Source organism: Rhea americana, unplaced genomic scaffold (genome assembly GCF_003343005.1).
Source record: "Rhea americana isolate MKP2758 unplaced genomic scaffold, rheAme1 scaffold_53, whole genome shotgun sequence".
In the NCBI taxonomy this organism is placed as follows: domain Eukaryota; kingdom Metazoa; phylum Chordata; class Aves; order Rheiformes; family Rheidae; genus Rhea; species Rhea americana.
In genome coordinates this window covers 781,751-800,072 of record NW_028186679.1, presented here as the reverse complement: position 1 = coordinate 800,072, position 18,322 = coordinate 781,751, and the positions used below count along the sequence as shown (strand labels likewise).

Sequence of the window (18,322 nt, the reverse complement as noted above, 5' to 3'; positions counted from 1 at the left end):
TTTTAAATTGTTTAAGTAGAAGTTAGTACTGTTCAGGTGTAATTCATTATTTTAGCTTAGGCACAAATGTAAATTTAAGAAGTGTTGGGAATTCCCACCCTTCTTTTTTTCCAGCTATTCTTCTATGTTTAAATGTTTTTGTGGTGAGGGGGGAAAAAAAAAACAGGTTACCTAAAGAAGCAATTTTTAGGGAAACCAGAAGAAGCCCTTCCATGAGTGAGAATAAAGGACATACTACATTGCTAAAACTAAAAWGGCAAAGTAGGCTTAACCCTGCATGCAATGTAAATATGCATGTGATCCTCCTGAAATTCTGTTTCTGAACTGTATYGTGCCCAGGCTGTAAATTGTCTATTTAGGTGGCTATTGTTACTAAGTCACTTYGATGCAGAAATCTAGTTTAGAAAAGATGTCTGACTATGTAAGTTGCTTAGGAAATAAGATACCGCACCTCTACAGCCTTACAATGCAGATGTTTKTGTTTGTATGAAAACAGGTATGGTGAATCAACTAAATTTTTTTTTCCCCCTTTAGGGACCAGTTACTCTCCACAAGAAAATTCACATAACCACAGTGCTCTTCATAGTTCAAATTCACATTCTTCTAATCCCAGCAATAATCCAAGCAAGACTTCTGATGCGGTGAGTATTTGTGATTAGTATTTGTCTCTACTTCACCCCATTCATACACACTGTATTTTTGTGATTTTTGTCAAAAATAAGGAGTGTAAATTTTGTGCTTTATTGAATTATCCAACATAAGTTTTTATTGTATGAACCCCCTGTATACCCAAACTGCAGTTGATACATCTTGTAAAGATACTAAAATTGATTATTTTTAGAAGTTTCAGGTACTTGTCTTTAAATTTAAAATACTAGTTTGTTTAAATAAAAGTAGCTATGGGGAGAAATATTTTCCACAAGCATTGGTAAAAATCATACTGTCTTGTCTAGATTTACTTATTTAAGATGTACTATACATCATGAGTTTTGGTCACTTTATGTAAATTTTAGTAGTTATGGTGGTGTATGGCACTGAAAACAGTAGATAAATTCTGTAAGTATAATATTTTTAATATGGAGATTTTTTTAAATATATAATCACAAGTGACAAAAGCCATAGGTTGGATATTTAGATACTAATATTTTGAGGAAATTTAAGGTGCAGAAATCTAAAGTTTAGCGATACTGATGTTATTGCATCCTACTAAACATACTGTTAGGTGTATTTTTTTCAGAGTTGGTAGGAATAAAATAGAATAAACTATCTTGTAGAATGTAGTGGAAATGTAGTGGTCCACATCTTTAAACTATGTCAGATGGAATAGGCATTTAGAGGTGATTAGGGTGCATATGAGGACACTACATAGCTTTAAAAATGATAGAAGCTTTTAAACTTGTATATTAAAACTCCCAAGTAGTCTTTAATTCAACACTGTTTGTATTTTAAAGGCTTATGATTCTGCGGATGACTGGTCTGAACACATCAGCTCTTCAGGCAAAAAGTACTACTACAACTGCAGAACAGAAGTTTCACAATGGGAAAAACCAAAAGAGTGGCTGGAAAGGTGCGTGTGTGTGTGTGTGTGTTYTTAATGCGTAAGGAAAACATTTACTATAGATGATTCAAAYAGTAGCTGAGCCAACCAAATAGGTTACTACATGGTCCAAGTCTAGTCTGTCCCCACCCTTATATGACCTCCGGCAGCTGTTTTATTCCTTTTTCAATTTGATCCAGAAGGAAGAAGAAGGGAAAAAAACCCAAAACTGTGGCTTGCGGCTAGGTTAGTGAGCTTAACTGGTTTATTGAGGAGCTGGACAAGCACAGGAGCTGAAGTAAGGGAAATTGTCGGTAGAGTTTGCTCCTCAGCTGTAGCAGCAAGCTACTAGAATGGCTTAATTCATCTCATGTAACTTAACCCCTAGAGAGTATTAGGATGACTTAAGTTCTTACTTAACTTGTGTTTTCTTTTATTCAGAGAGCAGAGACAAAAAGAAGCAAGCAAAATGTCAGTTAACAGTTTCCCAAAAGATAGAGATTACAGAAGAGAGGTGATGCAGGCGACAGCTGCCAGTGGGTTTGCCAGTGGAAGTATGTGTTTTTTCTTTTTTTCTTTTACAGTAATATATTCTTGCCTTGTTTGTATTACTGTTTTATTTTTTAAGCTAAAAAGTATTCCCTTTTCCTAACTGTCTTTCTCCCACATTTTTAATACAAAAAGGCCAAACCTAGTAGCACAGACAGCTCTCACAAATGTTGATCCTTAAAATAACGTTGAGCTGTTACTAATATTACACTTGCTTAATGCTTGTCATAGTGCTGCTTATTTTTTTCAGTGTTTACTGGCTAATTTAGTGATTTTTTTTCTTTTAGGTAGTTATTGAAAAAAGCTTAGTTTTTAATATATTTGGAATGTCTTGATCCTTATGAGACCTGTCTATGTAATATTCTGAGCAAGAAAATAGAGATGCAAACGTCTCTTCTAAAACCTTGATTTCTCATCTGAAAATAATCAGCTAACTTAATGGGTTTTGTCATTAGCGTTATCAGAGTCTTGTGTATGTTATTTTTTACCATGCTAACACTGTTTATCATAGTCTGGGAAAGACTTTGCTTTTTTTTTTTTTTACTTGAATTGTTTTTAATTCTTTTTCCAGATTTCTAGCTTTAATCAAATAATCAAATAGTTCTAGGGAACAGTTGTACTACAAACTTCCTTCTGTATGCTGATGTAGTTTGTGTAACTTTATAGTGTAGTTCTTGAGATGGTTTAAAAGTTGAAGCAAAGGTATCTGCTTCTTACCCTGGCTTCCCTCACCCCTCTTCTTTTCCCCTCCAATCTGTGGTCTTGACAAGGCTGAGACTTCCAAAAGACTTACTTTCATCACCAAAAAATATCCCCGAAATAAAAAAAATTAAAAAGAAATAAAAAAGGATGAACAACACTTCAATATGTGGAGGAAAAAAGCTGTGTTTCTTCAAGATGTGTATGCCATGAAACATACAGAAGTTGCATGTGGCAGTAACTATTTTATGACAGATGAAAATCTAGGAACCAGGAAGAGAAGTATATACATATGCTTGATGTGTTCCTAGAGTAGTATGTTTCAAAGTCTATTAGCATGTGACAAACACAGATTAGCCCCTCATTCTTGAATTGATCTTCTTGAATTAATTCAGCTGAAAGTAAATTCTTTGAACTAGTGCTTAGGTGACTTGAGGTGGAATTCTTTGAAGGCAAGGATTTGAAATTATTAAATTCTACTGGTTTGGGATTTTTAATGCACAAAAGAAATGACATGAATTGTCTATTCACACTAAATACAAGGTGGAAATAATAGATTTTGATTTAGATTTTTTTAGGAGACTTAAAATCTTAACTTTGACTGTAGCACTTATTATAAAGAAGCCCTTCATCAAAACATAGGAACTCTAAATCAAGCAAAGGTCAGAAAAAGTGCATTTTGTCAGTGAGTAAAATTGAATTTTGCCTTTTTTATTGCTGATCTGCTTGAGGATTTTTTTTTCCTTTTTAAATCTTAAATTCAATCAGCTTTTATTACTGATACGCTACTGAATTAATCACAGTCATTGCAATCTTAAAACAAGCTTCTAATTAAATCTTTTTTTCCCCTCATTGCAACATTACTTGGGGAATCCTGAAAAAAAGTGGAAGACAAGCATTCCAGTGACGCCAGTAGTATGCTCCCACAGAATATTTTATCTCAAACAAGCAGGCACAATGACAGAGACTACAGACTGCCAAGAGCAGAGACTCACAGTAGTTCTACTCCAGTACAGCATCCCATCAAACCAGTGGTTCATCCAACTGCTACCCCAAGCACTGTTCCTCCTAGTCCGTTTTCTCTACAATCTGATCACCAGCCAAAGAAATCCTTTGATGCTAATGGAGCATCTACTTTATCAAAACTGCCTACATCCACATCTTCCATCCCTTCACAGAAAACAGAGAGAAAAGGTATGTCTGATGAAACTTCTTAGGGCATTTAAGATAAAATGGATTGTGTTTGAGTTACTGATTCTAATACGTTATTTCTAGAATGTAAATGTGTTTCTTGTGTTGATTATGCTTAGAACCTCCTTTTGTTTTGATGTATTGTTAGTTCCCCTAAACCACGTTTATTGTATTTTACACGGCTTCAAATTGACATTACAGTATATACTGTATATTGACTTACTCTGCAGATTGTCATTTCAAATTATCTTTTAGTAAAAAGTATCTTAATTTGTTTTCCCTTCATGTTTTTTTGGATCTTTGCTGTTATTTGAGTTCTTAACATAGCTATTGCTACACTGTTTGAAAGTCATTTTGGACCAATTTGTCTTATCAATTGCTGTTACTATATGGAATGCCAGTGTCAAAGTTGTCAGTAAGTACAACCACCATTCTTACAGAAAGAAACGAAGTTTTTTACTTGTCTGTAATAGCTACTCTTCTGTTTTGATCTGCATCCTATGATACGCTGTATCTTCAGTTTTAAAGCTGCTGAAAGTTTGTATTTCTTTATAATATGTATTGGAAGCATTAGACCCTCCAAGCAAAGATCAGAACCTTACTGTGCTAGTTACTGTTTGTGACCCTTCGAAAGTCTACGTATTTAATTGGATTTACTTCATTATTAGGGAAGAAGAGCTGCAGAAGAACGTGAGAATGGAGATAGGTGTTATTAGTGATAGTGAAATACTTTGGTGTTTTAATGGTTCATAGAAAGTAATGTTGTGTAAGAAAGTACTTTGAGGTCTTTGGACCTTGAAAAATAATTTTTTAGAAAAAGAGAAAAGTAATTTTTGATAAACATTTGTGTCTTTAATTTAGAATAGTGCTTAACTGATAGGACATTGAATTCTTTTTTGAAAGATGGTGTTGCTCTGTTGATGTTCAAAAGTCTTTCTAGTTAAGGAAGAATAACAGTCCTAGAAGGAATACCAAAAGGAGTTAGGCCTGATGTTGGTCTCTTACTCTGCATGCGCTCTTCTGCTTTCCAGTTTTTTGGGAGGATGGTTGTTTTTTTTTAGTTAAAGAACTCTAGCTATTATTGTAGAGATAAGTGCACTTGACCATCAAAAAAAACTCCCATACAATGCCATACCTTGGCAAATACTACAGTGCAAGAAAACTGTATGTAAAGAGTTTTTTGTATGTTTTTTTCCTTGAGACTTTATGTATAAAGTAATGTATTAATGTTGACTTACCTGTAGAGGATTTAAAGATTTTTGGAAAGCTCTTTTTTGTTTAGGAAAGCAAAACAACAAAAAAAGATGTATGAGTTTAAGCGTGGCTCCTGTACAGAACACTGAAGTTATCTGCTTCTGTTTTTGGCCTCTGTGCTCTGAGTGCAGTTGATGCAGTCAGTAAAATTGCAGTAAAATTGAGTAACTGAATTTTGCTGCAGTCGAAGGAATTTGCCCTGATGACAACTGCTAGAGATGTTTGCAGAGAATTCTAGTGTTTTTTGTGTATGTGATCCTCTTCTGAGAACTGAGCGTGGGTACAAGTAGTGAAGAGTATCGTGTAAGGCAGTCTTGACACCATAGATTACCTTTGTTCCTACAGTAACAGAAAAATTCAGTGCAGCTTTTATTATGATCAAAGATAATTCAAAAGATATGTGCAGTAGTCTTGTCTTTTTCTTTTTTTGTGAATGTTAGACTTCCATGTGATGAGAGATCTGACCAGAGTAATTCTTGTTGCAGTGTATGTTTAAAAGAAGGGAGGAAGGGAGAATATTCTGCCAGCAATTGGGAGGTTTTTGGATGAATTTCTGGTACTCATTCTCCACGAGGTGACTGTAAACCTGTAGTACTATAGGTATGCAGTTTTTAAAGTGTTTGTTAGTTGTTGTGCAAAAAGCGAAAAAAAAAAATTGTCCTGAGACATTCAACTCAAAGTCTTTTTTTTAAAAAAAAAAAAAAAAATCTTTGTAGGGTCAGCAAATAGTTTGAGAGCTTTATTTTCATGCTAGTAAAGCAAACAGTATTTGATCTTTTGCATTTTGCTTGCAATGCCATCCTTTTCTCTCTCTTTTTCCTCTTTTTTTAAAAAAAACAAACAAAAAAACCCAGTAAAGCTGTCTTTGAGCATTGCTTATAAAAGTAGCTAGGTCCAAATAAGATGTACAATAAGAAGTACACTAGTTCTTGCTTAAAAGAATATTTGCTTCTTGTCCATGTGTTGCTGATGGTTTATGCCAGCATATGTGTACTGCTGTTTCAATAGTTGTGTTCATAGTGTTCACTTTTAATCCAGTAATAGCTATGAAAAGCAAAACAACAAAAAAAAGACCCCCCCCCCCAAAAAAAAAAAAAAAACTGCTTTTTTCAGCTCAGTCTCTTTTACTGCAGGGATATGTTGTAGTCCCACAAGGAGATTGAGTAAAGTCCCTGGCTGAACTATAGCTCAGCTGTTAGCGGTAGCCCTCTGCCCTCTCAGTGGCTGGCAGTAGTGGAGAGTTCCTGGGGAACTGTTTGACCTTCCCTTTGGTTTGAATGTTCCAGTCAGAATCTGCTGCTTCTGCTTGTGCTCCCTGTGAGTGCTTTACGCAGGTAACGTGTGGAGTTGCTTTTCCTACTTTTTGACTGCTTTATCTCTAGGACGCATCACATATTTTCTGGTTTCTAATTCAGTTATTGAATGAAATGCTGTCATACTGTCCATATCTTAACAGTGTCTCTGTCTGTAGGATGCTTCTTCTCATGCCCTTCCTTCAGTCCCATCAGGCAGGATTCCTGTTTCTGGTTGCAGCAACACATTCAGAAAATTTTCTGTCAAAATCTCGCTAGTTGGCTCRTGCAGTTTTGTCTAGGTTGTAACATTGATGCTGACAGATCAGACAGGTTGGTCGGTGGTGGCAGAGCTTCTTCCTCATCCTTTTCGCCTCTGTAGTTTTTCTACTTTTAATACTTTCTAGTCTTTAGCATTCAGTATCATTGCATCTTCTTCGTTGGCAGAGTTCTGCGCTTTTAAATATATTACTTAATTCATGCAGTGGTTAAAAAAATTACACTAGAGTGACTGTTAGAGGTTTCTTCTGGTATTTCAGACACGCTTGCTGAGTATTGCTGTTAAGTTTATTTTAGCAACTGTACAGGGATAAAATACGAAATTTCAATTCTGAGATTGCAGTAGTTCAGTGACTTGCTCCAACATGAGAAAAATACAGAATTTTTGTGTTTTAGAGAATTGGAGCATGTTTGAGAACTCAGTTGTCATTGTTGCTATAGTTGGCATTTGGCCAAATGTATTTATAAAAATTCATTGCTTTTAAATGTAGTTATTTATTTATTTGGGTATAACTTAAGGACCTTTATAGAGCTGAACTGCGTAAAAGAGCTAAATGCGGCCATCACTGCTCAAAGAGCTTAGAGTGGCAAATGTACAGTGGTGTATACACTTACAAGATACTTCAGCACAGATGAATGTGCAGATGATTCTTAATCACTAGCAATAATTGTTTTAGGTGATAGTTGTTTAATCATTATAGCAGAGGGAGAGGATTGTGAGAAAATAAGGCATCAGCAGTTTTTTTCCCCACTGAGGGCATAGTGTGAAAGCACATGTGCATGGCTGTTGCTAGCAGAGCAAGAGACAACTCAATTTCACGATAAATTGAGTGGGCATTAATGTAGTATTGAACTTAGAGGGCTTTGAATGAATTGTTTTTGTTTTTAATGTTACATCAGTGGTAGGAGCTGTTGGAATATTTGAGGGATCACGCTGGTAACTTGTGATTTAGCCTGTCAACAGCAAGTTTCTTTGTCATTAAAAAAGTAGTTAAAACGAGTCCTGTGTTTACATAGATAAATGAGCAAGAGTGAACTACAGCTGTCTTACAAAGGTATTTGTGGTAAGTCATATTGGGAGTACAAGTATGTAAGTTGTCAAAAGAAAGCCTGTAAAGGAAGTCAGTGAACAAAAAATTCATCCTCCCGCTGATTTCTCTCTCACTCACCTGAACAAGTCAATGAGCAAGTACTAGGAACAGATACTGACAGGGCTGCGGCTGAYTTGCGGCAATAGATAGCACGGGTTGACAAGGTGCGGAGGTGCGCTTGTCAGCAGCCATCTGCTGAGACCGAGGAGCTCAAAGTTCAGAAAGCTTTGTTTTCCAGGCCAGTGGGCTAAACATAATCTGAGTAAYTTTCTTAACTTTAACATACTAGGCTGAGAACTGCATTTCAGAATGAGATTTGCTATTGGGTTGGATGTTTGCTTAGAAGCCAAGTTACCTTGTTATGAAGGGCAGAGTTGGTGACAGCAAGATTCAGCCATTTAATTTTAATATACTGCCTCAAACCTAATACTTAGCCTTCTGCTATCTGGATTATAATTCAAGGACATTATGGCGCCATTGTTCAAAATGATTCATATTTTTTCTGAAAGGATTACTTGGTCCTTTTATATTTAGAAGAAAAGTCACACTGATTAGGAATGTTCAAAGTAGTGTTTCAGCTCTGACTTGAAATGATGCTTCAGGTGCGAGAAGTAGCCTCCAATTTACTTTAGTTCAGATGTCCACTTGTATATCTTTGCTGCAAATTTCACCTCTGTCATACGGCTTCTTGTTGTTGTGAATATGGTCTTATAACTTGGCCTTCTCATCTTTTTGCCCACAAAAATGTGATCACAGGTCACATTCTAGCAGAATAGATTAGAAACAGAAAGCTTTTTCCTGATCATTGTGGTCTTCAAAAATGATTTTTGTTACAATTTTTTTCCCCACTGTGTTTTAATGTAACAAAAAGTAAATAGCGCTGTACTTCACTTCCTCTCCACATTTATTTTTTTTATGTGGCGTCTGATTACTTTTTCTTCCTTATTTCTAGATGACTTTAGTTCTTCCTTTTTTTTAATACAATTAAATGCAATGGACCAGAAACTTGTTTTTCTGTTTGCTATTAAAATACGTATAGGCTGATTCTAATATGCCTGTGTGATTACCAGAATGCATACTGTTTATTTCATATTGTCACAACAAAGGTGAATAGTGGTTTTTTTTCAGGAAATAATTGGTGCAAAGGAATTTTTTGGAACAGTGATCTGAGAGGAAAAGCTAAAACATAAATTTTAATTAATGAAATTCTCAGCAGTTCAAAGGATCACAAGGGAGTATATTCTGCTCTTGTTTTTTTTTTTTTTGTTATTTTTATTAATAACAGTTTTCCTTGGGACTTTGATGTTAATAGCTGAAATTATGTGAGGTTAAAAAGTCTTTTGACTGTAATTGTGTAGAATTGTGTGGAAATTAGTATTGACAATGAGGAGACTGAAGAATTGCCCTGTCGAATTGCAGACAACATTATTTTTTGCTTGAGAGTTTATCAGGCCTTGCAACAAAATGTTTTTTTCTGTGTTTGTTTAGAATACCCTTTGTACTTTGCATTTTTTTTCTTWGTAAAATTTGTAAAATTTCAGTTATAGGTTCAGAATTAATTAATGGTTGATGTGCTAATGGTTAAAATTAAGTTTATATGTAGCTGACATTTAGTAAAAAGCTTATTTTGCAGTAATACTGTAGATTACTTGTTTATGAACATAATACTGTATTGGCAGAAAGACAGGTATCAGTGAACCAGGGCTGCCAAACTGAAAAACTTAAATTTGTAAAGAAACTGAACTTTTCTGAATATCATATGCTCATTTCAGGTGCTTTGTATTGATTGAGGGTTCAAATGCCTTTAAGAATGATGAGATTAGGTATAATTCTAAACATTTCTATTTTTAGTCCTAGAAAATGTTGTAGGAACTCGCAAATAGTGTTTAAATATTGAAAAGCGAAGTTAACTGTGGGAAAACATGCGATGAAATAGTCCTGCAACTTCATGAAGATTAGGAAAAGGGAATTGGGAAGAAGAAGGGGAGGGAGTGAGTAGTCTTTTGCTTATATTTCTAGAAATTTCAGGGGAGATGCACACAGCAGTGATAGCTGAGAATTAATGTGGAACAGATACTTCTTTATGAGAAGTTTTGAGTGCTTGTGTTAACTTCAGCAGTGAAACTTGGAAGTTTTGCACGACACAAATATAGTCAGTTTTAAACCTTTTAAACCTATTATAATGCATATTACACAAAAACAGATGTGTAAGTATTTAGAGTCTTTCTTTATTGGAAGTATTTCTTGGAGTTATTTTTGTGTCTGGAAGCCATCGAGTAAGATAAGTTAGCTTAAATTAAGGTCATTAAAAATATGCTTTTAATAGTATTAAGATTGTATGGAACTATTTTGAATTCTTTCCATATTTTGTTAGGAAGTTTCAAATTTTATCACAAAGGTATTTCCCTTCATAGAAGAGGAAATACTCATTCATACTGCTTAGTATAAACCAGAAATTTCAAATTTTTGATTTGGCAAGAACACTTCTTATGCTCTTTTATTTCACTATGAATAACCTAATTTGTGAACTACAGTGGTGCTCTAAGAACTGTGCTCTGCATTCTGTATGATGTTAGATAACATAGAATTATTAATATGCTATGTGTGTGTAAATAGTCATGATCATAGTGATGTACTATTTCTCTGAATTTAGACGGTTGGTCTTAAAATATTAACCGTCTCCGAAGATGGAAGTGTTAAGTTTAGATACCATCTTTTTCCCCTACATTTTCCCTACCTGTTTAATTTGTGATTGTATCTAAAATATATTTTTCTCAGGTATATTTTAACATATACTTAAAATGTCTACAATAACACAGATACATGATAGCATTTTCCATTGTGTCTGAAAGAATTAATTGGATTGGATTGGTGAGATTCAATTTGCATCTTTATAGCGGAAAAGTTCAGCCAAACCAGAGCACTTTTATTCAGTTTCTTTTTACACAATAGATTTTGAGTGCTTTTTTTTTTTTTCAAGAAATGAACAAATACCTTAAACGAACTTTAAGGTTTGTATTCATTGCATTGTTAGCTTGAGTTTGCCTTTGATTCAGTTTCTCATTGCATACAGAACTGCAGCATGGGTCAGAAATTATGTAAGCTATTTGGAGTGCTGGTGTAGTTTGAAGGTGAGGTATTGCTTGTGTGAATTTAATATTATAGTGATGAGTAGCTTTATTAGAGCAATTAATTCCTTCTTTGTATCGTTGATCCTAGGAACGTGGTCTCATTTGGGCTGAGCTAACTCCTATAAAATATCTCAACCTAACTGTGAAGATGAGTGTAATTGCTTTAAATATTTCTTGAAATTAGTCCTAGTTTCTGTCGTTTTGTTTGTTTGGACTTTTTTAAGGTTCTCAAAACTCTAGGATAGGAGAGTTATATTAATAAGTATAATATACCCTGTTGTGCATAATTGCCTTGCTTTTGTCTGCAAACGTATCTTGTTGTCCTTATTTGGACTTTGACAGAGCCAGTTTTGGTTTAAAGTTTACATGTTTTTGTTTAGGATGATAAGATTCTTATTTACTTAATGTGTCTTGACTTGCCGTTGTAAGTCTACTTTGAATACTGTAACATCATAATATTTTGTACATAATACTTTTATGACAGAGATTTGTACTGATGACTTAACTGTTTTAAGGGGGAACTAATACCTAATCGACTGTCTAGTCAAGTGTCAATGAAAATGATACAAGAATTCTCTATCTGCTTCCCCCCCCCTTCCATCTTTGTAACACTTCTTGTCCCTTTGTGTTATTTAAAGTTCTAAGTTGTTCTTGTGAAAGCTTCTGGAGTTCCTGCTCAAATACGATGAAAAGACGACCCCTAATCCTGAGGAGCTTGTAGCTAGATAAGGCTAGCCTTGTTCTTAGAAGTCTATGTCCCTTGGCTATTCCATCCTCACAAGAAGTTAAATATGAGTGGTTCTGCTTTTTTTGTTTGTTTGTTTTGCTTTGTTTTAGACTTTTCGGCTGTTTTACTGAAAAGTTGTTTTGGAGTATTTGTGACCTGTCATGAACTATTTCTGTTCTAAAAGCATGGAAACAGAATCCCTTCTACTTCACACAATTTTCTAAATGTGTAGSTTGGCAGAAAAAAATGATGAAACCCTCCGTGCCCCTCTCCAAAAAAATGAAAAAACCTGTCTAGTGGCTAACAGGATGGTAATTAGATTATAATAGTTACATGTTGTTTATTTTAGCTCAGACATATCTAACCTAGAAACTTTGTTTGATTTACGTATTGATAGTTATTTAAATCAGCATCAAGCTAAAGAGTTGCAGTTAAGACTATTTAGAAAACAGCATTTAGAAACTTTAACACAGAACAAGATATTTCTATTTTTCTTCTTTATTAAAGCAGTCAGCCTCTTCCTACTGTCATCATCTTGCCTAAGGAAATAAAAAACCTTATTGTGAAAGAGGTTCATAGCCAATTACTTCATTTCGTTTGGGTTCTTACATGAGATGGGGAAGATCCAGGTTAATATTACCTGCCCAAGTTGGAGTGGGGATAAAAATAAGTCTTCAGTATTTCAGGCAAGCATTTGAGGTGAAATTTAGGATCCCTGTCCATCTCTTCACTTGTCATCCAACCTGTTTGGTATGTTAGAGGCATTAATTTTGATCAGATTTTGGGGATTTTTTTTTTCTTTCTTTTTTTGCTGATGCAATTTAATAGGTATAAGGAAAATGAAGGTAAAATTGAAGTTTAGGGGCCCAGGCTTTTCAGAGGTGTGGAAAATGTTTGAAATGACTGATGGTATAAAAATAGTAAGGAGAAATTCTTTCAGTGCAAGAATTCTTCTACAGTACTGGATTGAAGGAGAAACTTTCATATTTACTGAAAATCAAATTTAAAATTAATTAAAGAATGCGTATTAATTGGAAAAAATTGCCATACGATGTGACTGAATTCAATTACTAAACACTTACATGGATAATAACCATTGGTATTTGCTAAAATGAGATTAATTGAAGTAGAAGATACAGGTTTTGATGCTTCATGAAAAGCTGACGAGTTTGAAATTAATTATGGGCAGATATTTTAGATATTTCCTCTGCTATGAGAATATTAACAGCTTTTTTTTACATGTATAGTACAGGTCATTCTGCTATGTGTTAATACTGAGCAATGTTGCTGGATTGTAGTTTTTTGTAATCTGTGTTCTGAATAAATGAAGCATGGCTTATACCCTCCCCTCAAATTTGATGCACTATCCTATCTGTTGATGAAGCCTGTGGACTTCACAAGTTTTTGTTCATTATATGTTTTCCAAAAGAAGATTGGAATTATAGGTTAAGAATATGAATATGTGCACGGTAGATGAAAAAAGAGGCATTTGGGGGTCAATTTTGTCCTAAAAGTTAGCAGTATATTGGAAAAAAAATCCTGTTTTTGACACTGTCAACTTTCAGTCTTACTCCTTGAAGTAAAACATTTTTTTCTCCTGATAAATGATAGACTCCGATAGTCTTAGTTGCACTGTTATCAAATACCTTCAGTGTTTATGTTTATATATAGCTTTTTTGTAACAATGGTTAAGAAGTTGATCTGGATTTAATGTGGTTATTTTACTAGTGATGATAGTTGTGAGGTTGTATGGGGGAAAATCGTAAATTATTATCTTTTTTCTGTTTAGAGTCTGCATCTCTGGACAAGTCTATATCTCATTCTTGCACAACCCCTTCCACATCTTCTGCTTCTGGACTGAATCCAGCTTCTGCACCTGCTTCATCTGCTCCCACAGTCCCTGTCTCACCTGTCCCGCAGTCACCAATTCCTCCATTACTTCAGGACCCAAATCTCCTTCGACAGCTGCTGCCTGCTCTGCAAGCCACATTGCAGCTTAATAATTCTAGCGTAGATATATCCAAAATCAATGAAGGTAAGGATACTTTTAAAGTTCATGTAACCTTTTATTTGTGCAGATCAGTGTATTATATTAAGCTGTAGTTAATGCAAGCCTTACTTTAAATAACAAGTAAATAAATGAATACATAGATAAAGTGAGGGTGAATTTTTTTGTTTCCTTTTTTTTTGTTATTGTTGTTTAAATTAGCCAAATAACATTTAAGGTTATTAAACTCCTAAGTACTGATCTACATGAGCAGTACTGATTGCTGTGAGATTGGAGACTTAATTACCATGTCAGCATTAGTCTATTGAACAAAATTTAGAGCTTTTCACTCTTTTGTTTTGTGTGATGTTCTTTGTCTTCTGTAGTTTGTATTACTTTCTGTGTTTCCAAATACTGAAACTTTAGTGATTCTTAAATCTTGTTGTTGGTCAGCTCTTTTCTTTAACAGAACATATATTGGCCTTTCTGAATAAAGTTGAGAAATCGTTAACAGTATCTGTTACTTTCTGAGAGTTTTTGATAGTGGAAATATGCACAGAGTATCTTAAAACTTTAAAATACTCTTATATGGCATTATTGAAGATCACACTGGGGAACATAGAGAAAAACTTCTGGTCTCCAGGAAGGTTTGAGTTCAGTACACCAAGGCAAAAATAGTCATTCTTGAAGGATTTAAGCCTAACATAAAAATGGTATATCAGTAACTGTGCCGGCAAGTTCACTTTTCTGTGTATGTGATCTATTTGTGTATTCCTCAGCTATTTTGTTGTGTAGGCCTAGTTTATCAGAAGAAAATTTAGAACTAACTATAGTGCCTTTCTGTTCAGGAACAGGTAGAATTGATGCATTTTGAATATTTTATTTAAGATGATGTCTGCATGTGAGAGTACACTGAACAAGAAGATGTTATGATTTTTTTTGAACTTGCTATGCAGTGATCATCAATTTAAATGACTTTTAAAATGACTTTTAGTAGTCATTAAGAAAGGTGCAAATCATGAAGGTCAAGATACTAAAAATATTAATTAAAATTTAGGACTGATCCTAGAATTGTTTATGAGGAAAAGCTGTCTTTTGAATTTCTGTTTAACCAACAAATACTATAATTTCATTCAGTACTAATAGGTAAATAGAATATTCTTTCCTTGTGCTGGAAGAAGCTTTGAAAACTTTATTGTACCAAGTTGGACTAAAAAGTTGGGGTGTCATGGTTGTTTGCGATAGAAAACAACATGTCCAGTTAAAAGACTCCAGTTGTATTTTACTAGAAAGTTGCAAGACTTAGGCAAGACTTAGGCGCCCAGTCTCGTTCTTTTGCCATAACCCAGCAGCAGCTGTTGTCTCTGTGTTGAAACAAAATTGTTTAGTATTTTTTGATAGCGTGAGGGCTTGGGCAGCACGTGCACAAGGGCACAGTGACTTACCTTGCACATCAAGACTGCCCTCACTTTGTGCATAATGCAGAGTTAGTCTGCATTTGTACTAGCAGCTCAGTTTTTCTTCCAGGCTTGGGCATGTTTGGTAAGCATTCAACAAATCTGTGGACCTTTTCAGTAATGGTGTTCAGATTCTGGATTCCATGAACTTGTACCGTAAAGTGCGCCTCTCTTGTAGTGCAGTTTAAAAACACCTMATTGAAAATAATCTTTTTTTTTTCCTTTCTGTTACAAAAAGTGAAGATTTGTGTGTATGTGGCCTTCCATTTCCCTTAATCAGAGCATCTTGATTTTATCTCTTCTTTTTCCTTGAACAAGAACATTTTTTTTCCCATGATAAATATTTCAGTATATTATCACTTTCTCAGCTGGGAGCCCTTTTTTCTTCCCCAATTCTTTTTTCAGTTGTTGAAGTGAAAATACAGTTTCCTTGGAATGTACTTATAGTTTAAAAAACAAACAAACAAACAAACAAAACCCACAACTTATTCTGCCTCTTATAGTAACAAATTGAACAAATGTTCTCTTTCGATTCTATTACTATTGACCAATTGTTATTGGTTCATAAGATCAAACTGAAAAGCTAAAGTTATTATATGAGAAGATTTTTTTAATGTATCCCTGAGGATAAACTGTTAAATAAATTACTTGGGTTGAGGTGCCAAGCATTCATGAGATGAATTTCTGTCGCTGAAAAATACTTGTTAGCCCTTTGGTCAATTGTAGATGCAGAAAATCAAAAGGAAAAAGCAACTTAAACACGTTCTGCTTAGCTAGTTTGAACAGTTTAAACTGACATTCTGGAATTGTCACTAAAACTTGATGTTTGTGTTTAGTTCTTACAGCAGCTGTGACACAAGCCTCTCTGCAGTCTATACTCCATAAAATTCTCACTGCTGGACCATCTGCTTTCAATATTACTTCCCTAATTTCTCAAGCTGCACAATTGTCTACACAAGGTATTCAAAGTCGTCTTTTCACTTGCATAAAATCATTAGGTTGTGTTTTATAAAAGCTGATACAGTCAAAACTTAAAGAAACTGTCTCATGCTGTCCTGTCTTTAGTTTAGAATTCCTTATGTAGCATAGAGTATGTTGAACATTTTTTCTTCCCAAAGGTAGGATAAAAATTCTTTATTTGGGGAGTGGGAAACTGATAAGCAACTGAATCAATGTGATTCTCTGCTCTTTTGCTTTTGGGGGATTTTTTCTCTCGCTTTGCGTGATTATTTTATATAGAGTTAGTTATGTCAGGTGTGTACAACACCTAAATTTGTTCTGAACCTTTAATTAAACTCATCTAATGTTTAGTATAATACACACTACTTCCTTGGTAGTGCATGCTTTTTCACTTTCCAGGCATGGTATTTCTTCAGGTATCTTCAGTAGATTCTGGTTCATAACTTAATAAATTGAGTAACTGTAAGAAAAACATAAATGCAGTCATATTGTTGTGTAGATGAAGGGTATTTCGCTAATACTAATTTTTAACTAGTAATTAAAACACTGGGGGTGGGAAGAAGAGGGGGACATTTCTTTGTTTTTGGAAATCAGATGACCAAAATGGAATGAACAGGTGTCTAGATGCAATTTTTCATACATTCTGTCAGTTAAATTGAATCAAACGCTTTAAAATAGGAATCACGAATGAGAATAGTTTAAACTCTTCATGTATAGAAAATCATCGCACAAAATCCTTGCATCCCCCCTTCTTCCTCACCCACAAACACCAAAAATTTTCTTCCTCACCCATATTTTAAAACTTTAGGAATATTCCAGAAATTTGGATGTTTGGGAAAAATACAACTCTTTAGTTAGGATTGTTGAGAATTCGATCATGGCAGTTGTTTTTTTCCTCTATTCAAATTCAATCTGTCCATATATTATTTAATACAGCATACTAGAAAGAAAATCTAACATCAGGTGGTTTTATAAAAGCAGTATCTTTTTATCTTTACAGCTCAGCCATCTAATCAGTCTCCAATGTCTTTAACATCTGATGCCTCATCGCCAAGATCATATGTATCTCCAAGAATAAGCACGCCTCAGACTAACACCGTTCCTCTTAAACCTTTGATGACTACACCACCAGTATCATCACAGCAGAAGGTAAGCTGCTTTTGGTTTATAGTTTATTGTAGTCAGAAACCATTAACGGTAATGTTAAATACTGCTGGTACATATCCTTTTACTAACATTTACATATGTGATGATGAAATGCACGTTGTCTTTCCTAGCTTCTTTGACACTTGTCATGATATAACTGGTGTTTTGAATTCTTTGTAGGTTGAATAGTAAGTTAATTCATTTTAAAAATGAAAATATATTCTTGTATTTTTATTTTTGCTTATTAAAATACAGTACTATTTAAAACCATTCAGAATTTTTCTGGCTTCTGTTGTTTCTGCCAGTCATCTTTCACCTTGATTCTGGTTTTAGAGCACAAGTTAAAAGGTGATCTTTGCAGCTTTGTATTAGTTTGTTGGAGAAGGTTGAAATAAAGAAAACAAGCAGAAGGAACTGCAATCTTCTTTTTTTGCAGTAGATCTCAGGCATGGAATTCAAGTATCCTTATTTTTCTTTTCTTGAAGAAAAGCTTGTGCTTACTTCAGAAGGTACCTCATGCCATAGCAATGTCTGGAGACAATACTGAGCTATCAGTGTACTAGCATATTTAAATGCTAACAAAAACTTGCTTGAAGGGCAATGGCTGATGTAGTTTTCTGGACTTTAGCCAATAAAAGATTGTTAGAATGGGAGAGAGATTCATGGGGAAGCATGCTTTCCCTGATTTCAAAATTGGTTTAGAAATGGTGTTTACAAGGTCAGCAATGTCCTGATCTCCCCCTCTCCCTCCCTCCATTCAGAGTTTCTTAATTGGACAGTGACAAAGAAACATTAGTTGAAGCTAACTAGTAAGATCCTAGGGGTCTTTCTAGGAATGGATGGACCTGCTGAAGAAAACACAAAGCTGCCTCTTGTTATTTTGATTTTTATGATCCTTCTCATGCGTCACTGTTTAAAGGGGGAAAAAATGTCTTTTGCGGAATCTGAGCACAGATTCTCATATCCTTTAGAGGCTATATTGATGAAGAAATACTTTCTTTTTTTTTTCTTTTTTTTTTTTT

At 34.5% G+C, this 18,322-nt stretch overlaps 1 protein-coding gene across 3 annotated transcripts in view; it reads left to right on the top strand.

Annotated features, from left to right (window-relative positions):
* Positions 1-18,322, top strand: part of WAC (WW domain containing adaptor with coiled-coil) — a 62,861-nt gene that overhangs the window by 27,385 nt on the left and 17,154 nt on the right. For all 3 annotated transcript variants that reach the window (XM_085318275.1, XM_085318274.1, XM_085318273.1), the window contains exons 4-10: positions 535-641; positions 1,452-1,567; positions 1,979-2,091; positions 3,671-3,979; positions 13,540-13,785; positions 16,031-16,153; positions 17,155-17,303. In XM_085318275.1, the coding sequence (XP_085174401.1) occupies positions 535-641; positions 1,452-1,567; positions 1,979-2,091; positions 3,671-3,979; positions 13,540-13,785; positions 16,031-16,153; positions 17,155-17,303 (1,163 nt within the window). The remainder of the gene's footprint in view (positions 1-534; positions 642-1,451; positions 1,568-1,978; positions 2,092-3,670; positions 3,980-13,539; positions 13,786-16,030; positions 16,154-17,154; positions 17,304-18,322) is intronic.